The 25001-nt window shown below is 46.2% G+C and overlaps 1 protein-coding gene across 1 annotated transcript in view; it reads left to right on the top strand.

Annotated features, from left to right (window-relative positions):
- Positions 1–3778: 3778 nt before the first annotated feature.
- The window catches only part of TTC39C (tetratricopeptide repeat domain 39C), a 104825-nt gene continuing 83602 nt past the window's right edge, over positions 3779–25001 (top strand). The window contains exon 1 of the mRNA XM_027525791.1: positions 3779–3999. Within this exon, the coding sequence (XP_027381592.1) occupies positions 3848–3999 (152 nt within the window). The 5' untranslated portion in view covers positions 3779–3847. The remainder of the gene's footprint in view (positions 4000–25001) is intronic.

The following is a 25001-nucleotide window of genomic DNA, read 5'->3' as shown; positions in this document are numbered from 1 at the left end:
TCTATGGAAAGGAAATGGGTTCTTTCCTCCCCTTGAGAGCTTTTCTCTCTTCCCCTCCCCCTTCCATCACCTCCTCTCTTTCCTTCCAAAGGAAACACTTGGGTAAATCTTATTGGGGTGGAGGTGGTGCACTGAAGACTGCATTGGTTCTGCAGGAGGTGCTGAGAATTTCAGTTTCAATTGCCTCATGCCCTAACGTGTTAGTAATCTAGATTTTTTTTTTTTCCTTTTGCAGGTAATATACACCATAACCCCTTAAATATCTGTCATTAGCTGCCATTATTAGCCAGTGAAGAAGCACAGTTCAGTTCAGTCGCTCAGTCATGTCCGACTCTTTGTGACCTCATGAACTGCAGCATGCTAGGCCTCCCTGTCCATCACCATCTCCTGGAGTTGACTCAGACTCACGTCCATTGAGTCAGTGATGCCATCCAGCCATCTCATCCTCTGTCGTCCCCTTCTCCTCTTGCCCCCAATCCCTCCCAGCATCAGAGTCTTTTCCAATCAGTCAACTCTTCGCATGAGGTGGCCAAAGTACTGGAGTTTCAGCTTTAGCATCATTCCTTCCAAAGAAATCCCAGGGCTGATCTCCTTCAGAATGGACTGGTTGGATCTCCTTGCAGTCCAAGGGACTCTCAAGAGTCTTCTCCAACACCACAGTTTAAAAGCATCAATTCTTCAGCGCTCAGCCTTCTTCACAGTCCAACTCTCACATCCATACACGACCACAGGAAAAACCATAGCCTTGACTAGACGGACCTTTGTTGGCAAAGCACTGTCTCTGCTTTTGAATATGCTATCTAGGTTGATCATAACTTTCCTTCCAAGGAGTAAGCGTCTTTTAATTTCATGGCTGCAGTCACCATCTGCAGTGATTTTGGAGCCCAGAAAAATAAAGTCTGACACTGTTTCCACTGTTTCCCCATCTGTTTCCCATGAAGTGATGGGACCGGATGCCATGATCTTCGTTTTCTGAAGAAGCACAACCAGCCTTAATTCCCCACCTGCTAGGTGAACCCTGAGTAGGTGGCAGTGCCAAACAGCTGCAACAAGTGTAATTACAGGTCCATGCGTTGCCTGCCTTCAGGATCATGGGGCCCACTTTGAATGTTCTTTGTGTCCCTCATCACAGAGCAAATATTTGAAAATGTCTCTTCTTGCTGCTGCTGCTAATCTAATTGTTTCTGGTATCTGGTTAAATCCCACTCGGCACACATCTGGTGTACATTACATGGGAGAGTTTCCCTCTATCCATAACGCCCCCTCCCTTGCCTATTATGGGGTGTTGGGAAGTTGCACTGGATCTCGGTCCAATCTTTCAGCAGTTCAATTTCACAAAGTCTGCATAACCAATTGTGCTCAGTGCTTGAGATGGAACTAGCCCCACAAACTTTGCTTTGATTTGGTTCACCCCACCTCCCACCCTCAGCTGCAGGGTCCCTGGAACAACTTGTTAACAACTCCACGGTGCCATCAGCACCTTCACTTTCAACCCCCCCACCCCCACCTCCGCTCTGGAAGTAATAGGGACATAGAGACCTGTGTGTAGCTGCCTTCTCCAGTTGGCGGAGTACAGGCAATCTGCTAAGTTTGGTGTTGCTCTCCTGGTTTCGCTCCCTTGTTGTTGTTGTTTTTAAATATTTATTTATTTGGCTGTATCGGTTCCTAGCTGCGGCACGAAGGCTTAGTTGTCCCGCTGCACGTGGGATCCTAGTTCCCCAGCCAGGGATTGAACTTGTATCCTCTTTATTGGCAGGCAGACTCTCAACCCCTGGACCAGTAGTTAAGTCCCTCCCACCCTTGTTGACTAGATTTTTTCAGAGGTTTGCGGTGGATGCTTCCACAAATCCAAAGTTCAGGCAACTTGTAAACACTGGGCATTTTGTCAGCTCTCATGAGCGCTGGCAGTGTGTTCCAGGGGGGTTCCTTTGGGGACAGAGGCCCGTGTGAGCCACGTGGCCACTATAGTATCTGAGATCTGAGTTAGAGGACCCTGCTTATCAAAAGACACACAAACACACATACACACATTCATCAACGCACAGGCACCTCTGTCACTGGAGTTCTGGCACTGAGTGCTGGCTCAGTGGAACCTATAACCTGCTGATGCTTGAAAGTAACACTATTTTAAATCCGTGTGTGCTTGCATTAAAAAAAAAAAAAAAAAAAAAAAAGTGGTCCACTTGTCAAATCCTTTTCAGAGCACATTGAAGGCAATGATGTCCTCCATTACAAAGTATTGTTTCCCAAGGGTGGGAATCATTCAGTTTCTTGCTGCTTTTCACTGTTCTAATTTGTGGCCCCAGAGGTACTCAAGAATTAGCCTGGTGTTGTAACAGTTACACACAGCAGCTGAGAAGTGACAACAATTCACATTACTCTGAAATTTGAGATGAATGTTGGGGATACTGTACTGTACGGATGGCACAGACTATAGTCTGTGATATAAGTGATAGCTGCTTACAGTATGAAATTATATTATTTTGGAAAACTTTTTATGATCAATTATCTTGTTGATTCCATTATAATGCTGGACATGATACTTAGAATTCATGGGTTATCTCGAAACCTGAACATCGTTTTAAGTTTTACAAACAATTACAGTGGTTAAAGCTTGGTCAAAGTTTCTCCAAACTGAACTTGATAAACTACACTTAAAGAATCACGACGATTTAAGAAAGGTGGTTTAATTATACATTAAGATCATAATCTTGATTGTAACACCATACATAATTGACTTTGCTAAAATTAAAACGGGAAGAGTTAATTTATGGAAACTCACAGAAACTGATTTATGGATTGTCTCCCTAATATTAACCCCCAACACACACCACCAGCCCATCATCAGAATTTAGTAAGTAATGGCTAAATTCAGTCAAGTTCGGCGTTTTACTAACTTTTCGGTCCTACGGAAACTGCAGCTTTATAGTCATTTTTCTGTTGCATTGATATGAAAGTGTAATTGTTAGGGTGAGAGTAGAACGCAATTGAACAGCTGAATTTATAACTTAAATATTTAGGTGTGTGCTATCTGAACCCCTATTTGTTTCCTTGCCCCACGGTCCGGAGCGGGTGGGTGGCCAGACCCAGGCCCTTGCCCCTCTAGTTCTTCAACTCTGAGCTCCGGGCAGCCTTCGGGCAGGTGCCCGGGGCACCGCCCCCGCCGCCCACCTCCTCGGGGATTGGCTTCCGCGGCTAGTGGGCGGTCCCAGGGTGCGGATAAAGTTGGGTGGCGCGCGCGCCGCCTGCGTGGGGTTTCGGGCACCCGGGGTAAAAGCACTGCGCGCTCTCGCCGCGGCCGGGTCGGAGTTCCCAGTTCGCTCTCCGAACCCGCTCGCCCTCTCCAGCTTCCCCGCGACTCCTGGGTCCGGTCCTTTTGGAGGAGGGGGTCAAGGGCCGGGCCTCGGAGCCTCGAGCGTGTCCGAGCAGGCTCGACGCGCTGGCTTCGGGCTGCCGGGCGAGGGGCGCGGTGTGAGGGCCGGGGCCCGGGTGGCGCGCGGGGGCTGCAGGAAGCGAGGGCAGCCGGGGCTCGGCCCCCGCTCCGCCCGGATAGAGACACCCGGAAACGGATTCACCGCTTCGGTGGCCGCGCGAGCCGGGAGTCTCGGAGGGGGAGCGGGCGGGCGGGCGGCTGCTGAGTAATCCCCGCGGCGGCGGCGGCGGGAGGCGGCGGCCTGGGCGCCCACGTCCCCGCCGCGCGCGCTGCAGCCCGGCCCCGGCTCCTCCCTCCGCGCCCGCCCACCGCGCCCGCGCCCCGCGCAGGTAGAGCCGGGCTCCGGGCGCGCGCGGGGGCCGCAGCGGCTGCCACCCCACCTCACCTCGGCCCCGAGCAGAGCCTCGCGCGCCCATGGCCGGCTCGGAGCAGCAGCGGCCGCGGCGGCTGGACGACGGAGACGCGGCGGCGGCGCCCCTGCAGGACGCTGAGCTGGCCCTTGCCGGCATCAACATGCTGCTCAACAACGGCTTTCGGGAGTCGGACCAGCTCTTCAAACAATACAGGTGACCGGCGCGCCCCGCTCCCTCGCCCCTTCCCGGCGATCACTACTCCCTGGCAGGTCCTCGCTTCCCCAATTCGCATCCCCCGGCCTGTGCGCCTTGGCCGCGTTTCCCTTCCGCCCCCACCCAGGTTCCGCGGTCCTTTCTCTCCGCGGGACCCGCAGTCTCCCCTGACTTTCTCTCGGCCTCGTCCTGCCAGAGGAGCGCCCGGTGTCCGTCCGCTTCTCTCTCGCGGGTCGCGTCCCCCGCCGCCGGGTCCGGAGCCCGTGGGCTTTGAGATCTGGACCGGACGCGATTTGAGGCGGCAGCGAGCCCCGGACTTGCAGGGCCGTGACTCCGGCGAGGCGCGCCGCCCGTGCCGCCTTTGTGACACGGACCACACCAGCTGCAGCGTGCCTGCTTCGTGCTCCTCGCGCTACTGTGCATCGTTGTGCATTCCAGACGCTTTCATTGTTTGAAAACAGATATGCATAACTGCGTGGCCATGCAGGAATTAAAAAAAATCCAGCCGAACTCTGCTCATTCACCTCTGTCTGCCTTTTTTCTCAAACTCAGTCCCCAAAATGAGTTGCTTATGCTTTTCAAGTAAGCGTATGTATTTATGATGGATTTCTCTTAACTCAGAGGTAGAAGAAAATGGAGGGATTTTAAACATACGTGGGAGTGAGAGGAAGCACACGTGTGTTCAGTTAATTGTTTGATTCGTCTTTTTAAAACATCGAAGGGAAAGAACTGAAACCTCGTAGCTTTCTCGTGTGTGTGGGAGGAGCCTTCAGTTTCTTTGCGGAGCAGAAGAACCTGCTTTCTGGTTTAGGAAGAAAGTTTGTGATTTGCCCTTTTAGTGTCAGGACTCAAGGATGTTGATTGGCAGCTTTCCTGTCAGTGTTTTAAGGGCCAATTGCTGCCGGTCTTTAGGGCCGGTGTTTGGTAGGTTTTAGGGAACTCCTGTGCAGCTGTGATTGAGCGCCACTGCCTGTAAGCAAATGAGAGGAGAGCCCAGCCCCTGGGATGCAGGCGCCTGAAGTTTTCAGACATAAAAGAATGGTGGTTTCTACCGTTGGGAGCGTCCACAAGCTTAATGGCAAAGCGAGTATTTCACAAATATAAACTTTTCCACTAAGACATTTTACTTTTAAATCAGTTTTGAAGGAAAAAAAAAAAAAAAAAAACCCGCAAATGGAAACTTCTTAGCTCTATTCAGACTATTTTATTTTTAAAGCATACAAATCTGATTTCAAGCCAGAGTTTCATCAGGGATTTCCAGAGGATAGATTTAAAAGACTTACTTGTCTCACAATCTCTCGTGCAGGTTTTTTTGTTTTTTTTTTTTTTTGAGCCATCTGAGAATGTATTTAATGAGAAATTTTATTTACTGTGCTTTGACTTTTCCAAAAAGACATACTAATTTATGTTGTATGAGAGGGGATGGAGAAAGTCTTATAGAGTCAAGTTTGTTTTCTTTGGTTGTTGATCAAGATATGGGTGCTTGCATATTTCAATACTTCTTGCTTTGAAATGTTCTGTTACTTATTTTGATCATCTTCCCCCTCCCCCCATTGTTTTAATGTACTTAAATTCCTGTCTCATGGTTCCCAGATACTGAAAGCATGAAATAACTCGCTTTGCCTCATCTAGACAACTCTGTGCTCAGTTGTGTTCAGTCATGTCTGACTGTAGCCTGCCAGGCTTCTCTGTCCTTGGGGTTTCCCAGGCAGGGATAGTGGGGTGGGTTGCCGTTTCCTCCTCCAGGGGATCTTTTCCTCCCTGGGCAGGGTCGGAACCTCTGTCTCCTACATTTCCTGCACTAGCAGGTGGATTCTTTACTGCCGAGCCACCTGGGAAGCCCCTGTGCACTATTACTAGAGGGTGTTATGAGTGCTTGGGAAGGCGCTTCTCTGCGAGTGCTGGGGCTGAGGGGAGGAGGTGTCCAGGCAGGATTTCCACTGCACAGGAGCTGTGGCTGTCTGCTTGGGTTTTGAAATGGGAACCAAAGATAAAGGAACACCATGTTGTGGTAGCTCTTCTCTGCCAAGCACAGTTCGTTATATTCGAGCTATTCTAGTGACGACAAAGGAGTGAGGTGTTATTTCGTCCTCACAGTGTTTTTAGTTACGAGGCACTCAGCTTCTCAGTGTTTAGCATGGGCCAGGACATAGGCATTGTGGTTCTAAATCCAGGGCTCTTTTCATTAAACCATTCTGACCCATCTGATTGATTATATTTTGTAATTTTCCCCGTGACCTTGTTTGCCAGCAACTTAAACTCTTCTAGGGGTGGATAGTAGTAGCATCATCCTATCAGCTTCCCGGCAGCCAGGGCTGCCCTAGCTTCGCTACTTTTGTAGCTGCTGACTTTGGTTTCTCCGTTGGCTTACTTGCCTGTAAAATGGGAGTCGCACATGCTATAGGGTGGTTAGTATTAGAATCCATGGTAGCTGGCACCATGTAAGCCATCAAACACTAATTTTTGAACTTGGCGCCTTCTCCACTATTATAGTACTTTCTACTTGATGGTGTGGTTTGAGTAGAAGACAAAACGTCCTGAATGCAGATAGCCTTTCTCTTTAAAGTTGGCCTGGACTGTGTGCGTGCTCAGTCGCGTCCGACTCTTTGCTACCCCACGGGCTATAGCTGGTGGGCTCCTTTGCCTGTGGGACTGCCTCAGCAAGAGTACTGGAGTGGTGTGCCATTTCCTTCTCCAGAGGATCTTCCCAACCCAGGGTTCGAACCCGCGTCACCTGCATTGTACTAGGATTCTTTATTACCGCCGAGCCACCAGGGAAGCCCTCACATAATGCATTTCAAAAACTTAGGTCCTACTATGCACTGGGACACTTCTCTTCCCTTTCCAGGGTTGAATGGCCTGCTGGGAAAGCCAGCAGTGATTGCATACTGTTTGAGGAACACCTCAAACTCAGTTTATTTGCTGAAGAGAGAACAACTTGATTATCTCATTCCTTAGGATTCTTTCACCGCCCTTCCCTTTCCAGTAAACATTCTAGAATTTTATCATTACGGTTTAACAATAGAAACATTTGTCTAGTGTAACAGTAACACTAAGAAAATTAAGGCAAGAAGGTCACTTTCTCTTGCCACATTACTAGGATGATAGTTTCACCAGCAGCTACCTAATGAGAAATGATTACTTCGTAGAAACATAATCATGAAGGTCAGAATTAGGGAAAGCTGGGGTTGTATAATTTAGATATTATACAGGCAGGAATGTGGGCTTCCCAGGTGGCTCAGTGGTAAAGAATCCGCCTGCCAGTGCCGGAGACACAGGAAACATGGATTCGATCCCTGGGTTGGGAAGATCCCTTGGAGGAGGGAATGGCAGCCCACTCCAATATTCTTGCCTGGAGAATCCCATGGACAGAGGAGCCTGGTGGGCTACAGTCCATAGCAAAGAGTTGGATGTGACTGAAGCAACTTGGCATCCATGCACATGCACAATAGAGGCTTTCTCTTGAGATATAAGACTCCATGGCTGGAATTTCAAAATGGAGCTGTCTCTTCTGTAGTAACTATAGTAATAATATAACAAGCTGCCCAGTTGTTGATGCTGAGCCCCCATCATGTGCTTGGAGATGTTTTTGCAGAGGCTGAGACAGATTGGTGCTGATTTAAGCCCAAGAATATGTACCTTTGTAAGTGTGTGATCCTGATCCTCCGAAATCACATTCTTTGTGTTGGTCTGGGGGCTCAGTGCTGTAATGCAGCAGTGCTCACTCCCCTTCCTACACACACTTTTAACTGATGATCATGTGTGTGATACACACTCAGACCTTTAGGAACTCAGACTTGTGACAAGAGGCTGTGGTTATGTGCATGAGGCAGGCTCTAGATTTTTAGGTGTTGAGTTGCAGGTAAGCTTGGCTGGTGGGGAGAATCTGGAGATGTAGCCATGGCTGTTGTGGCCTGTAGGACTAGAGAGAAGCAACGTGTAACCCAGCTTGAAGGAAAATCTTACAGAGGAACTGAGGCTGAGAGCCATGATGGGGTGGAAGTGAGCAAGTTGAAAGAGAAGGAATTGGGGGAGGGGTGGGGGAGGAGGAGAACGCGAGCGGAGGTGGGTGGACATGGAACTCTAGGAGAGAGATGTGAGTTGGCATCTGGAGAAGGGGGGGGTGAGACCTGGCAGCTGATCAGTGTTATTAGGTTGTCACGTCAGATGCGTTTTCTACACTTGTTTTCTTCTCAGATCTGCTGCTTGGTCCACGTTTCCTGTGAGTCAGTGTTGACTTTCAGGGTGTTCAGTTAACTCATGTTCTCTGTGGCCCTCACCTGCCACCGTGTGGCCCTCACCCATCACCGTGTGGCCCTCACATCTGTAATTAACACCCAGCTGCTCGAGCCTCAGGGTCCTGATGTCACCATCTCTTTCTCTTTGGGGCTTGAGATGTTACTTTTGTAATCGGCAGACTAGAAGGAGAGGTGAAACTCTGAACTCCAAGGAGGACAGGGGACATTTGGAGCTCCTGAGCTGAAGAGCTTTGCGGTTCTTATTTCACAGGCCTGGCATTTACTGTCCCTCTACCCCTTGAGGCCACCATCTCCATCTTTTGCTTTAATTCCTGGCATTCTTTCTGACCCTAAGACATCTGTACTGTCTACCCCTGCCAATATGACTGCCACTTTCTGGCTGTAGATATTATTAAAAAGTCCTGTTTGGTCATTGTCAGATCAAACAAAAAGCATATAATAGAATGAATGATCACTGATGATAAATATGCATAAATAAGGGCTTGATAGAGAGTGCATAGTTGGTATTGCCAATTGTGATATTTTTCTTTTCTGTCTTAAAGTATAAAAATGGCAAAAATGTATTAAAAACAAAACAACAAAAACTCATGTTTAAAATGAATGTATGGGTCCTAAATTGTTTTAGCACAGTTTATGGCGTATACAATCAAACCGTATTACATGTGGCCTTACTTGTAAGCAGGTTGATTATAGAGCCACTTTCACTGTAGACATGGCTCAGTATAGTTCGAGATTTCAGGCTAGACCCCATGGGCCAAATGTGGTTGACTGGTTTTGTAAAGGTTTTTTAAAAAAGAAGTGCTTTAAAAAATTTTTACTTATTTTTGGCTGTGCTGGGTCTTTGCTGCTACACGGGCTTTCTCCCAGTTGTGGTGAGTGGGGGCTACTCTCTAGTCGCACGTCTGCAGGACTTGCATTGCCGTGACGTCTCGTTTCAGGGCACAGGCTCTAGGGTACGCAGGTTTCAGTAATTGTGGCACATGGGCTCAGGAGCTGCAGCTCCCAGGCTCTAGAGCGCAGGCTCAGTAGTTGTGGTGCACGGGCTTAGTTGCTCCATATGCATGTGGGATCTTTCTGGATCAGGGACTGAACCTGTGTCGCCTGCTTTGGCAGGTGGATTCTTTACCATTGAGCCACCAGGGAAGCCCAGTAAATAAAGTTATTAGGGTATAGCTAGACTCACTTCCCAAACGAACTTTTTGGCCAAACCCAATATCTTCTTTGGTGGTTCAGTGGTAAAGAATCTGCCTACCAGTGCAGGAGCTGCAGGGGACATGGGTTTGATCCCTGGTCGGGAAAGAACCCCTGGAGGAGGAAATGGCAACCCAATCCAGTATTCTTGCCTGGGAAATCCCATGGATAGAGGAGCCTGGCGGGCCACAGTCCACGGAGTTGCAAAGAGTGGGACTGAGTGATTAAGCAACAGCAAAATATTATGTGAACAACAACAAGGTGTCTTCTCCATAAAGAAATGAATAGCTATACAGAGCCTACAGCCCACAAAGCTTAGCATAGTTACTTTCTGGACCCTTACAGAAAGTTTGATGAAGTCTGGTACAAACCACTGTTCTCCCTGGAAGAACTTGAGAGGCTGGTGTAAGAGACCTGAACCCACATGTGTGCGAGCCTTTCGTGTGCCCAGCGGTGTGTCGGATGCTCTGGACTCCAAGGGGAGCCTGCAGGTCGCCTGTGGGCTCCACATGATCTGGCTGCTCCCAGAGCTGGGTGCCTGCGCCTGGCTGCCAGAGGCCCCGGGGAGTCCATAGGTGCAGAGATGCAAGAAAGGAGAAGCAACAGGAAGCAGAAATGGTGTGGGCAACTGGCGGGAGGGAGGAGGCTCAGCCGCTGCCCTTTTCCACCCTCCTCAGCTCAGCGGTGTGTATATGCAAAGGTTGGGGCATTTTTTTCTCCTCCCAACTATTGCACTGTCTGAAAAGATTCTAATTAAATATTCATTTGGCTTAATTGGGATGTTTAAAAAAAAATGCAGTTGCCTGTAGAATAACGGGCTAGTTTACAGGAAATTATTAGGAAAAAGTGACCACTTCTATAGCAGGGGTGGGGGTGGCATGAAGCTTTCTCTTCCTTTAGTTATACGAAACCCCCTGTAGACCCCCAAGCACATCATTGTGCTTCAGGGGTCAGACCTTTTGCACAGACTCTTTAAAAAAAAAAAAAGAAGCAAAAACATTTATTTGGCTGTGCCGGGTCTTAGTTGTGGCATGTGGGAACGTTCTCTTGACCCGGGATTGAACCTGGGCTTCCTGCGTGGGAGTGCAGAGTCCTCACCACTGGACCACCAGGGAAGTCCCTGCGTTGACTTTTAAATCCCGCTTTTTACACCCCAGTCTCCTCTGGAGATCAAACCAGTCAGTCCTAAGGGAAATCAACCCTGAATATTCATTGGAAGGACTGATGCTGAAGCTGTAATACTTTGGCTACCAGATGCAGAGAGCCAGCTCATTGAGACCATGGTTCTGTGAAAGATTGAGGGCAGGAGGAAAAGGGGTCGACAGAGATGGCATTACCAACTCAATGGACATGAGTCTGAGGAAGCTCCAGGAGAGAGTGAAGGACAGGGAAGCCTGGTGTGCTGCAGTTCATGGGATCACAAAGAGTTGGACTCGACTGAGCGACTGAATAATAACAACTCCTCTCTCTGTCAGGGTTGCCCTCCTACCTACCCAGTGACAGCAGAGGGAATATGAAGAGGGAACTGGCTGAGAAGGACTCTCGGAGAAGATAGAAGATAAGGGAAGCCCAGAGAGTAGATGACTGTTATTTCAAAACCTTGCTTAGTGCCAGTTCTGCCCCGTGAAAGAGGTTGGGGTGCCCGGGGAGGAATTCCTCTCTGTCTTAGACTTTTTCCATTGCTTCCTCTGTCCCACAAGTTCACAGTATGCTGTCCAGCTGGTGACATAGGTCTAATCGGGATCAAAGGTCTTTTGGGGGTGGACCTGGGGATCTAATCCTTACTTAAAGCCTTATGATTTGAGGAGGTGCATCCCAGTTTCTGGACAGGAGACTTTGCATGCCTGTTCTTTGAGGTATAGTTGACATGCAGCACCCTCGTTTCAGGTGTTAACACAATGATGTGCTGTTTATATGTGTTGTGCAGCGATCGCCACAGTGAGTCTAGTTAACATTTGTCACTGTCTATAGTTACAAACATACATCCTAGAAGGCTATTTGTTAATTGCTGTCTCGGTGTAGTGACTTCTGAAATCTGATTTGAAGACGGGACTGGACTCTCTTTTGTGTGTAGAGATGCTTGCTGGTTGGCCAACTCTACCCTTTTCCCTCTAGCTAAGGTTGCTTTCTCCATCTCTTCCTCCTTGCTCAAGAATTTCAGAACATGAGAACTCGATACACAACGGGAGTTACTCTTGTCTTACAGGAAAACGGTCAGTCTGTTATGACAGAGAAAGCCCCTTGAGAAGGTCTACTGTGTGCTGGACTCAAAGGTGAGAAACAGGTGCCTGCTTCAAGCAGCTGTTGCTCACTGAATACCTGTCAATCTGCTGCACAGTCACTTTAGCAGTCTTACTCAAAGCTGGAATGTCTGGGAAATCACTGGTTTAGGTGACTTTTCCTAAGATACATCAAAATAGATACATAAGAATCATAAATTATTGGTAAATTCTAGGAGGTACTTTCTCTGTGCTAGGTCACACACTCCCCGTCTGTTCATCCTCACTTTATTTTCCCCACAGTCCTGTGCAGGGTGCTCTTGTCACCTCCCTCTTGGTGAGGCAGGGGGTGGGGGTGGTGGTGTGTGGTGCCCAGAGATACTGGATGAGCTGCCCAAGGTCTCACAGTAAGTGGATGAGCTGGGTTTGACCCTAGGGTGTCTCGCTGCAGAGCCTGTGTTTTTAACCACTGCACCACACTATCCTGCTTTTGTAATAACCCTTACACTATGAGAAGTTGGCTTGCATGTGGCTCATGTCATTTTGGGGTGAACTCCCCACTCCAAAATCTGCAGCGCACACTCTGGCACCCACAGGCAACCCAGTAAACCACCAGAGAGGTCTGTCCACAGGGAGTGTGTCAGCCAGGTTTCAGATGCCCTGTCCTCCCAGCTGGCCTCAGAGTGAGGTCCCAGGTCTTGTCCTAGGATGGATGTGCTCCAGTCTGGCTGGTCTGCTTCCCTGCCTCCCTCCTGCCCCTTCCTTGGTCCCTTCCTCCTCAGCTGTGCTGGAGAATTTTGCATCATCTGACTGGTTCTGACTTGTCATTCATGACACAACTCAGGTTCCCAGGAGGAGGTGGTGTGGCCCATTGGTTGCTCCTCCATCCCTTCATCCAGCTCTTTGATGTGAGGTCACTGTTGCCATGGCTGCCTGTCTGGGTGTGAGGGCTGACATGGGTGGACATCTCGCTGGGTGTGCCTGAGGCCACCCTTCCTGAGGTTGCTGCAGTCATGTGGAGTCCACGAGGTTTTGTTTTTGTCAGTGCCCCTTTATCTGCACCTTCAGTCCAGGGGCACTGCCTGTTAGGAGCCTTGCTTCCTCAAACCCCTCCTGCATCCTGATGTGTAGTGAGCACATCCAGACCCTGTGGAGGGGCTCTGAGCACCCCTGAACTGGCGCTCTGCATTTCATATGCAGGTAGCAGGGCTCCTGTCTGGCCCTTCAGCCTCTTCCCTTTGGTGCATCCAGGCTGCCCAGTGCTTGGTGAGGGGCAGTGCCGAGCAGGGCTGCCAGCCAGCACGTCCTGGTCTTGACAGGCGCCATCAAAGGAAAAGGAGCGGCCCTGATGAAGTCTTCTGCTTCTAAAGTGGCCACGAGTCTCAACTGCATCCAGCCCGGGCAGGTAGCTCCTGGGCTGAGCTATCTTCTGCTCCTGTTGCCTCTGGCAGGCAGACCCAGCTTTCGCGTCTCCCATCAGCCACGCCCGGTAATCCAGGCTGCCCCGGGGGGCATGACGTTCTGGTGTCACTTGCGTCTTTGGTGTGAGACGGCCACAATCTAGGCAATCTAGCTTCCCGGCTCCACAGCCCCTGTCCTGAATGTCAGGACGAACTGGTCTCTGGAAAAACTTGGAGGCTGGGAGGAGAAGCTTTCCAGACAGGTGGCTCGCAACTCTCTCAAATCTAACACCCTGTTGTTGTAACAGATTTTTGTAATTCTCCTGCCACGACCCTAAAATGAAATTGATAGATGAAGTGACCTAAGAAAAAAATGACCCGTGACACGTACACTGTCTAAAAGTCAGCAGAATGCCCAAATAGTATTATAAAGGAGAATAAAAAAGAAATTCATAATACAAAATTACACGCATTTCAAAACACAAATGCTCAGCACACCTTCATCAGCAGATTAAGTCATTAGGTGCTTGCACCTGTGTATAATGAATAAATTTGGATCTGAGAGACAATCAGAAGCCATTTCATAGCAGAAAAATGAAAGCGTAGGTGCATTTGACATGAAGTAACAGACCACACTGTTCTGTGTAGTTAAGAGAAAGCAGGGAAGGCCTTAATTGAAGTAAGATAATATGCCACGGCAAGCCATAGGCTGTTGACATGGAGAAAATAAGGAAGCATGGCATTTTTGTAATGAGTCTATGTCAGGGTTGTGTCAACATAATTAATTCCTTGTATTAGGACGTGGGATGTATGCTGACAGAGGGTCTCACAAAACGAACTCCCATCTTTAAATCCCTTGCCAAACCAAGTCCTCTGGAGACCAAAGCCTGTAATAGATTTCTCAGATTAGAGGATGAATTGGAAAAAAGTTTATAGGGAAGTTGGGGCAGGAGATGTATAACACTACCCCCAAGGGCAGTGTCAGAGTAAGACAGAAAAATAAGAAACCCCAAATAAATAATTTGTGCAGTTCTAACGATACAAATTTCAACATGCTACAGATCCTTAATAGTGGATGGCAAAAATGAAGCTTATTCATGAAAATCCTTAATGAATTAAATAATGAAATATATGAACGAAAATCTGGTTTTTCATGGGTCTTTAATAATTTGGCTTTAACTATATTTAAAGGAGTTTTCAATATCCCTGTGAAATTCTGGCATGTGACTTTTGCAAACGTGGGCTGGCGTAGCTGTGGTGTGTTGTCAGCTCAAATGCCACAAGCGGTGTTGCTGTTGGAGGCATAGTTTTCTAAAATTGTGAAGACGTCTTGACAAAGGGTATATTTGAACAAGGAGAGAATGGTCTGTGCTTCTGTGTCCAGGGAAGTGGATTCTAGAACTAAACAATGGAAAACGGTGTCATGCATATGAATTTCCACACATTCGGAGGTTGTGCAGGACATGGGGTGATACTCAGGAGTCTGGCACATTAAGGATGGCCAGGGTCCTGGGCGCATTCTGCTACAGTTGTCGTGTCGCCCCAAAATGGCCCCCACAGATTTCCCAAGCACCTCAATTAAGAGGTACTGGGCTTGCGGGTGTGGAGCTCAAGACAAGGTTTGTCTCTCCCAGGGCTGCTGGGATCAGCAGCAAGGAGAGGCAAGCCCTGGCTGGCAGGGCCACCGCAGAGCGCTTGTGCTGGAGGGAGTAGTGCCCCAGTGAGTCTGTGACCTGGTGCAAGGCAGAGTGCAGGGTAGGGCTCCTCCAGGGGTGGCCCCACTGGTTGCTGCTTCTAAACCCCTGCTTTTCCAGGTCACACACGACTGCTTCTAGGGCCCAGACACCTCCAGGAAGGGATGTCAGCGCAGGTTCTTTTGTCCCCTTCCAGGTGGAAGGTGGACCCCTGGGGCCCCGTCCCGTCTTCTTTCTCATTGTAGAGCCAGCCTGCAGGACCCGTGTCTTTCCAGCCTCAGATGATTTCATTTCAAAGGCCTCCTCTCCCGAGTGTCCCACTGGGGTCATCCTAACTGTGAATCTCAGGGTATAAACTAGTCCATGTCCTTCCTAAGAAGTATGATTGTATTAAAAATCTAATCAAAAGGTCAAGATTGAAGAGGTGAGCGAGCTTTTTGCTAGGTTACTAGGGAGTTTGCTAGGGAGTAGGTTACTCCCACACAAAAGGGGTCAAAACCTCAGAAATTAGGATGCAATTGCCCCAAAGTTAGAGAGTCAAGGGGACCACAAAAGTGATTCCTCTAGAATGGAAGGAAATATGGCAGAAAGTGTCATGTCGATTTTCTGAAAGCAGCTAATAGGAACCCCACCACCACCACGCACACACATATACACAGTTTAATTTCAGGTAGGGCACCTCTATACACAGACTCCCAGAACTTTCCATGGTCCCACCCTCAGCCACGCCATTACCTGTATCCCACAGTACATGTGTGCTCAACCTGTTCTTTACCTGCTTGATTGCATCATTGTACTCCTGGGTGGGGCTTTTCTAGGGCAAAGTGAATCTGAGGGTGATGCGTCTCTTTCTGGGTTCCCATGCTTAGTAAGCAGTATTTGCTGTTCTTCCCACTTTGGCCTCTGATCGTCTAGACGGGTGCCTTTTGCTTCTGAATTCACTCTCTTGCCTCATTACTATAGCAACCCTCCCTCAGGTTTTACTTCCATGATGTAAATCACTCACTGGATAAATAGATTTTCAAATGTTTGTATCACTTCATCTCTATCATAAGTAAAAAATGTTGGTACTATTCTAACTGGACAGAAAAGGAGGAAACATGACTTTTTATATCCGAATCCAAGTTGAATTTACTAAATAACAGAAATTCGGGTCTTGGGAAGCAATTGGTTTAAATGGAAATCCACACTGCATGGCATCTGGGGGACTGCTTCCAGGATAATCAGTCACTGTTAAGGCCTCAAGTGCTGCTTTTATGCCCTTTCCACCCTTGTTTGGAATAGTGAATTGCAAAATCTCTAGTTATGTATTGTCAGCTCATCTCTGGAGCAAAAAAGAATGGAATATCTTTGTGTCTTGTCAGTCATGCTCACCCTTAACTTTTGTTGTTATTCAGTTGCTCAGTCATATCTGACTCTTTGTGACCCCATAAGCTGCAGCACACCAGGCTTCCCTGTTCTTCACCATCTCCTGGAATTTGCTCAAACTCATGTCCATTGAGAGCTTCCCAGGTGGCGCTAGCAGTAAAGAGCTCACCTGCCAATGCGGGAGACATAAGACATGCAGGTTCGATCCCTGGGTTGAGGAGATCCTCTGGAAGGAAGGCATGGCAACCCACTCCAGTATTCTAGGGCTTCCCTGGTGGCTCAGACAGTAAAGAATCCGCCTGCAATGCAGAAGACCCTGGTCGATTCCTGGGTCGGGAAGCTGCCCTGGAGTAGGGCATGGCAACCCACTCCAGTATTCTTGCCTGGAGAATCCCATGGACAGAGGAGTCTGGCAGTAATAGGGTCATGCAGAGTCGGGCATGACTGAAGTGACTTAGCATGCACATGTCCATCGAGTTGGTGATGCCATTCAACCATCTCATCCTCTGTTGTCCCCTTCTCCTCCCACCTTCAGTCTTTCCCAGCATCAGGGTCTTTTCCAATGAGTCAACTCTTTGCATCAGGTGACCAAAGTATTGGAGCTTCAGCTTCAGTCCTTCCAATGAATATTCAGGGTTGATTTCCTTTAGGATTGACTTGTTTGATCTCCTCCTGTCCAGGGTACTCTCAAGAGTCTTCCCCAGCACTGCAATTCAAAAGCATCAATTCTTTGGTGCTCAGTCTTCTTTATGCTCCAACCCTCACATCCAAACATGACTAATGGAAAAACTATAGCTTTGCCTATACGAGCATTTGTTGGCAAAATGATTCTCTGCTTTTTAACGTGCTATCTGGGTTTGTCATAGCTTTTCTTCCAAGGAGCAAGAGTCTTTCAATTTCATGGCTGTGGTCCCTGTTGGCAGTGATTTTGGAGTTCAAGAAGATAAAATCTGTCACTGTCTTCATTTTTTCCCCATCTATTTGCCATGAAGTGATGGGACTAGATGTCACGATCCCCTTAACTTTATTGGGGTCTAAAATAAAGAAACACGTTGAACCCATCAGTTGCATACTGGTCTGACATATGACACTTGAGCTATCCAAGGCGAAATGGGGCTGGCTATTGTAAGCCTGTAATTGTTGGAGAAATTGGCCATCTCCTGGCCAACACCAAGGTTTGCAGCAACTCAATTGCCCAGAAAAGAACAATTGTGAGTTTATAGCTGGAATGCTGTTTGCTTCACCTCTCAACCGTGGGCTTTCACAAGTTTTTTGTTACTTCTGTATTGATGGTTGATGAGACACTCATTCCCTTGAATTATTAAAATTACAGATTGAGCTGGAAATTACTCCTCTTGAAAGACCGCAGGGAAAGGAGGAGGGAAGGGCCATGGGTGAGAGGAAACAGCTGTCTAAAATAGTTTAGCCAAGGCTTGGAACCTGCTGTGGTGAAATTCCTCCGGATTCTTGTTCTGGAGAGATTATCAGTGTAAAAATGGCAAGAAATGACAGAATGGTTTTTTTGTGTCCCTTGTGTGGTATTCTTGGATCAGAGCTGGGCTTATGAGGGACAGTTGTTGTTCAGTCGCCCAGTCGTGTTTGACTCTTTGCAACCCCATGAACTGCAGCAAGCAGGATAGTTGAGGCTGAGTTGAAATTGTGAGCTTCTCTCTTGATAGAAGACTGAGTTTTACCTCGAAACGAAACCTCATCAAGTATCTATTCTGTTCAAGTCTAAGTTTATAGTTAAAGAAGCTTGTAAATAATGAACCAAACCCAAATGAAATTTTCCTGCCCTATGGAAAGAAAGTGAAAGTGTTAGTCGTTTAGTTGTGTCCAACTCTTTGTGACCCCATGGACTGTAGCCCACCAGCCTTCTCTGTCCATGGGATTCTCCAGGCAAGAATACTGGCGTGGGTAGTCATTCCCCTCTCCTGGGGATCTTCCTGACCTAGGGATTGAACTCAGGTTCCCTACATTGCAGGCAGATTCTTTACCAGCTGAGCTACCAGGGAAGCTCTTTCTGCCTTATGGTCTACTGAAAACTAAAGGAAAATAATAGTGTTTTGGTGAGAGAAAAAAACTTTCTTACGAAGTTCAGAGTTTACTGAGCACTGGGTCTCGAAGAGTTGGACACGACTAAGCGACTTCCCTTTCACTTTTCACTTTCCTGCATTGGAGAAGGAAATGGCAACCCACTCCAGTGTTCTTGCCTGGAGAATCCCAGGTTCGGGGGAGCCTGGTGGGCTGCCGTCTCTGGGGTCGCACAGAGTGGGACACGACTGAGGCGACTTAGCAGCAGCAGCAGTTTACTAAAAGTTTATTACAAAGAGTACATCTCTATAGTTTCACTTTGAAATGCCTTTTCAACTGAAAAATAGGGATATCTAGAATTTCTAGGTGATTAAGATAATTTAATGTTTGAATTGCTTGTATTGATAGCTGAGTGTACTTAATTCTCAGAGTGTTCATGCAGTTTGTGGATTACTGCCACAGATAATAAAGGAGACCCTACGTTAATTTAAAGATGAGAAAATTAATGAAAACATTATCAATTTTGTTTACTTAAAAAATAAGCTTTGAAGGGTTGTTGGAAAGACTTTTTAGCTAGTTGATAATGTGTGGTTTGGATGACATCTGTTTAAGTTACTTATCAACACTGGTGCCGTCTGCTATTAATGGAGATAATTTTTTTTTGTTTCTTTTTTTAAAAAATTATTTATTTTACTTTATGATATTGTATTGGTTTTGCCATACATTGACTTGAATCTGCCATGAGTGTACATGTGTTCCCCATCCTGAACCCCACTCCCACCTCCCTCCCCATCCCATCCTAATGGAAATAATTGATTTGATTGTCTGTATGATTTAAGATAGAGAAGGAACTAAATGCTGATGAGTTAGGGAGATATTTAATACACATTAATGACACAATTAGAAAAACTGTAGGAAAAAAATTGACTTTATTTAGCCTGGAGAGTTATTTTCAGAGTAGATCAGTAACTCTAAATGAGCATCAGTCTTTAGCAATAAATGAATATGAATTAGCAAAGCTAGAGAGGAATCGGAATAAAGTAAGAGGTATCACAGTCTGGTAATCAGACAGCAGACTCTGTCTTTGCTTGCATTACTGCACAGGCAAAGAGCGGCAGTGAGTGGTAATCAAGTGGGGGATCAGTGCTTACCGTTAATACACGCTTTGACGGGTGCATTTTACCCTTAATCCCAGTGCTCTCTGCAGCCATGCAGATAAGTATTATCACTGTCACTTGGCTCCTGACACAGTGAAGTCCTAACCCAAGTTTAACAGACTGAGTGGGACATCTGGCCCCAACCCCAGAGCGTACGCTGGTTTCCCTGCTTCCTCCGAAAAGAACTCTGTTGCTGTGCAACTTGGCATCACCCCACAGTCTTGCAGTCTCAGGGTCTCCTGCGCTTCTGCTCTTCTGGTGTCCCCAAGCTCAGTGGGTGGCCCCACTTGAAACAAGCTTACAGACTTCAGAAGTCTCAAACGTCCTGTTGGCACCTCTCTCATCTTCTGCATTTGCCAGCTTTCCTCCCTGAGTACCCCTTGAGTCCATTCGCTTCTCTCCACCACCATATTATCCAGACCACATCTCCTCGGGCAGTTGCAGAGCCCAGCTGACTTCCTCTTACCCTCTCTGTCCCTCCTCCCCAGCCCCCAGTGATCTTTCACGTCGTAGTGCCTCTGCTGAGAACACTTTCATGACCTCAGTGGTAGGCTGAAAGTGGTCCTCCAAGAGATACCTGTATCTTAATCCTTGGAACCATTGTGTGTTATCTTGCTGCCATTGCTGTTCAGTTGCTAAGTCCTGTCTAACTCTGTGACCCCATAGACCCCATGGACCCCATGTGCCAGACTCCTCTGTCCATGGGATTTCCCGGGCAAGAATACTGGAGTGGGTTGCCATTTCCTTTTCCAGGGATCTTCCCAACCCAGGGATTGAACTCATGTATCCTGTGTTGGCAGGTGGATTCTTTACCACTAAGCCACCTGGGAAGCTCCTGGTGTTACCTTAGATGGCAAAAAAAAAAAAAAAAAAAAAGGATCTTTACAGACATGATTAAGTTAAAGATTTTGAGATGGGAAGATGATCCTGGATTATCTGGGTGGGTAGCCAGTCCTCCTGGAGTGAGGCTGTAATCACACATATTCTTGTAAGAGGGAGGCAAAGTAAGATTTTATACACGCAGCAGGGAAGACTGTTATGAAAACAGAGCAGAGAGGTTTGAAGACATCAGCCTTGAAGATGGCAGTGATTGAAGCCACAGCCCAGGAATGCGGGCAGTCCCTGGAAGCTGGAGAGGTCCAGGCATGGGTTCGCTGGAGAGCCTGTAGAGGGAGCAGCCCAGCCCTGCCCACGTCCTGATCTTAGCCCAGGGAAACTCTGGACTTCTGGCCTCCAGAACTGAGAGAGAGGAAAAAAATCTACTGTTTTAAGCCACCAAGTTTGTGATAACTTATTGCAGCAGTCCCAGGAAACTAGAAGTAACCTCCTCCTTATCTCAGGATCAGGACCAAAGTTTCTGACAGCTTCTCTGCAGCGTGCCTTGGTTCTGTTTGGTTTGCCTCTAGACCATTTACTGCTTTATCTGGTTTCTTTCCTTATATTTCAAAATAATTTCATTGTGTTCCTTCTAGGCTGGGGCTGTACAAAGCCAAGGAAGCTCAAGCTGCAGAATAGGTTCATAGCTCCTCTTTTCATATGATGAAGTGAAAGTGTTAGTTGCTCAGTCGTGTCAGACTCTTGGTGATCCCATGGACTATAGCCCACCAGGCTCCTCTGTTCATGGGACTCTCCAGGCAAGAATACTGGAGTGGGTTGCCATTCCCTCCTCCAGGGGATCTTTCCAACCCAGGAATCAAAAACTGGGTCTCCAGCATCGCAGGCGGATTCTTTACTGTCTGAACCACCAGGGAAACACCTTCATATGATGGTTTATATAAAATTGGAAAAGTAAAGTAGCTTTAAAAGTAGTGATTTTGGTTTCAACAAGCTTAAGAATCTAGATTAACCTTGGTTTAAAACATCAGCGCTTTGTCAGTCATGTCATTCTGTAGCCTTATGTTGCATGTGTGTGCTCTTCCCTTATTCTAACTACTTTCAAATTCTTGAAGATTCTCAAAGAATCATGTTTCTTTCCTCTGGGCTTCTTGCCTCAATTTATGATTATACACAGATAGCACTTGCTTTGCTTGGTTCTAATCTGTATGCATTTCAGTTCCTGGAGGTTATTAGTTAAATAACCAGTCCGCCAATAACAGTTCACATTTCAGTCCCACCAGTGTATAAACTGTGAATAACCATACACAAGCTGCTACTTCTTCAGCCCACAAATCCCCATAGATGTAACAAATACATATCATAATCAGTGGCCAATCACATCACTTCTTGCAGAGTCTGCTTGTCATTGATCACTGCACACCTCTTAGTTCCCACAAACACCAGAGTATATTGTTGCCTCCTTGTCTCATACTGATAAACCCGTGTGACATTTTACAGAAATGGCTGTTTGAAAGAGAGATTTGACCAAACAAGGATAAAAGTACAGCAGAGAAAAAGGAATCCCTTCACATTAAAGCAGTCAGAAGCACTTTGACAACCTTGAAAGCACAAAGGCTACAATGTTGGAAGCCGACCTAAACTTGGTGAGAAGTATGACGGTTCACCATTTTTGCATAGCAACAAAAATGCTCACTCTGCATCTTGAGTTCTATGACAAAGAGAAAGCATGTGCTGTTCAAACACTCCTGATATGTTAGTTACTGAAAAGTAAAACCCTTTAATGCTCAGTGTCTCTAATGGTTTCAGTTACAAGCTACTAAGTAAATAAATTTTACTATTTTTAATTTTCCTATACATTTATAACTGATAGTAAGAATGTTTAAACTGCTCTAAATTGTGAAACATACAGAGGGATATAATTGCCATTGTAACCATTTTTAGAGTACACTTCAGTGGCATTAAGTCCAGTTACGTCATTATGCAGCTGTCACCACCATTCATCTCCAGAACTTTATCCTTCCAAACTGAAATTCTGTTTCTGGTAAACAACAACTCTTCATTTCTTCCTCCTCTCAGTCCCTGGCAGTTACCCTTCTACCCTGTCTTTTTGGATTTGATGACTCTGAGGACCTCGTGTAAATGGAATCCTATATTTCATTACTATACTATAAAATACATATAGTACTATATATGCACTATATGTATAGTACTAATATGTATGAATACGTATAGTATTTGTCCGTTTGTGACTGGCTTATTCACTTAGCATGTCTTTAAGTTTCATCCATGATATAACATGTGTTAGAATTTCCTTCCCCTTTAAGGCAGAATGATACCCATAGTACATGTGTATCACATTTCGTTTATTCATTTATCTCTCCGTCAGAGGATGTTTGGGTTGCTTCCATGTTTTAGCTATTGCGAATAATGCTGCTATGAATACAAATATACAGGTGTGTCTTTGAGATCTGTCTTCAACTTTGGGAGGAATATACCCAGAGTGGAATTATTGGATCATGCTTCCCTGGTGGCTCAGATAGTAAAGAATCCGCCTGCAGTGGGAGGCCTGGGTTCGATCCCTGGGTTGGGAAGATCCCCTAGAGGAGGGCATGGCAACCCACTCCAGTATTCTTGCCTGGAGAATGCCCATGGCCCGAGGAGCCTAGTGTGTTATAGTCAATGGGGTTGCAAAGAGTTGGACGCAACTGAGTGACTAAGCACAGCCCACGTGCATGATGATTCTATTTGTAGTTTTTTGAGGAGCTGCCGTACTGTTTTCCATAATTGTGGTACCATTTTGTATTCTCGTCAACAGGGCACAAGGGTTCTAATTTCTCCACATCCTTACCAACACTTATTATTTTCTTTTTTTTAGTCTTATCTCATTGTGGTTTTGATTTTTATTTTCGTAATGATGAGTGATGTTGAGCATCTTTTCATGTGATTATTGACCATTTGTATATCTTCTTTGGAGCAGTCTCTATTCATGTCTTTTGCCACTTGAAAGTCCTTAAAACTTTGTTCTTTATTGGAGTGTGGTTGATTAATAGTGCTGTGTTAGTTTCAGGTGTACAGCAAAGGGATTCAGTTATGCATGTTCATGTACCTGCTCTTTTTCAGATTCTTTCCCATGTAGATAGATTATTACAGAGCACTGAGCAGAGCTCCCTGTGCTATGCAGTAGGTCCTTGTTGGTTATCTATTGACATTTTAAATAGAGTAGTGTGTGAATATACCAATGTGTTCGTGTTAATCACAAACTCCTGATCTATCCCTCCCCCTCCCCTTCCTCCCCGGTAACCATAAGTTCATTGTGAGTCTTTTGCTGTTTTGTAAATAAGTTCATTGTACCATTTTTTAAGATTCTGCATATAAGCTATATCATATGATATCTGTCTTCCTCTGTGTGACTGACTTCACTTAGTATGATAATTTCCAGGTTGTCCATGTTGCTGCAAATGGCATTATTTTATTCTGTTTTATGACTGAGTAATATTCCATTATATGTATGTACCGCATATTCTTTATCCATTTATCCATGGACATTTAGGTTGCATCTGTGTCTTGGTTATTGCAAACAGTGTCTCAGTGAGCATTGGAGTACATGTATATTTTCAAACCATGATTGATTTGCCAGTATTGAAAAATCCCTGTCTCCCTGGGATAAATCCTACCTGATCATAGTATTTGATCTTTTTAATGTATTTTTGGATTCAGATTGCTAGTATATTTTTTTTGAGGGTATTTTCATCTATGTTCATCGTGATACTAGTCTAGAAAAAAATTTTCTTTTTTGTGGCGTCTTTGGTTTTGGCATTAGGTGGCCTCATAGAATGAGTTTGGTAGTATTCCTTCCTCTGCAATTTTTTGGAATGGTTTCAGAAGGGTAGGTATTAACTTTCTCTAAATGTTTGATAGAATTTGCTTGTGAAGCTATCTGGTCCTGGACTTCTGTTTTTTGGGTGTTTTTAAAACACAGTTTCAATTTCAGTACTTGTGATTGGTCTGTTTGTATTTTCTGTTTCTTCCTGGCCTAGCCCTGGAAGATTGTACCTTTCTAAGAATTGTTCATTCCTTCCAGGTTGTCCATTTTATTGGCATATAGTTGCTTGTTGTAGTCTCTGATGCCTGTTTTTTATCTGAGGTGGAGCTTTCCCAAATATCAGCAGGATGCCTCCAGTACTGTGTTGAATAGAAGTGGTAAGAGTGGGCTCCCTTGTCTTGTGCCTGATCTTAGAGGAAAAGCTTTTAGTTTTTCACCATCGAGTATGATATTTGTGGTGGGTTTAATGTTTTGATAAAAAAGTTTTAAAGGTCAGAGGTCAATCATAATTTTTCCCATTTATCATTAAGGTCATTTTGCATGTTTCAGCATGCCAGGGTCCTTTTGGGGATCCTGAACTGCTGTGTCAAGGGGCATTGCTTGCATTCCCTAATGTAATACTTTCCTCCACTAGACTATACTCCTTAAGATTAAGAACATTGTCTAATTTGTTCACTTTTGTACCCCAGCACCTTGCCTAACGTCTGGCGTGTGGTAGGCGCTCAATCAGTAAACGTGGCATGAATAGACCTTGCTTCCAAACGTGAGTTTTACTGGGAGTCCTGTGTACATGTCATGCATCCCCCATACTTCAGGTGTGCAGATCCCATGTGATAGAAGATTTGTCTGGGGTATTGGGAAGTAGCATTGGCTGGTCTCGAATCAACCGTCTCACTGGGAAGATTAGATAAGACCGTGAGATAGTATCTCTCACTTATTTTAAAGCTTACCTTTGTGGGACATTCTGTGTAGTATTTGCTGGTTATTGTGACGCTTAGTATTATCCATTTACCACTTAGG

Source organism: Bos indicus x Bos taurus, chromosome 24 (genome assembly GCF_003369695.1).
Source record: "Bos indicus x Bos taurus breed Angus x Brahman F1 hybrid chromosome 24, Bos_hybrid_MaternalHap_v2.0, whole genome shotgun sequence".
In the NCBI taxonomy this organism is placed as follows: Eukaryota; Metazoa; Chordata; class Mammalia; order Artiodactyla; family Bovidae; genus Bos; species Bos indicus x Bos taurus.
This window is presented reverse-complemented; position numbering and strand designations above follow the sequence as displayed.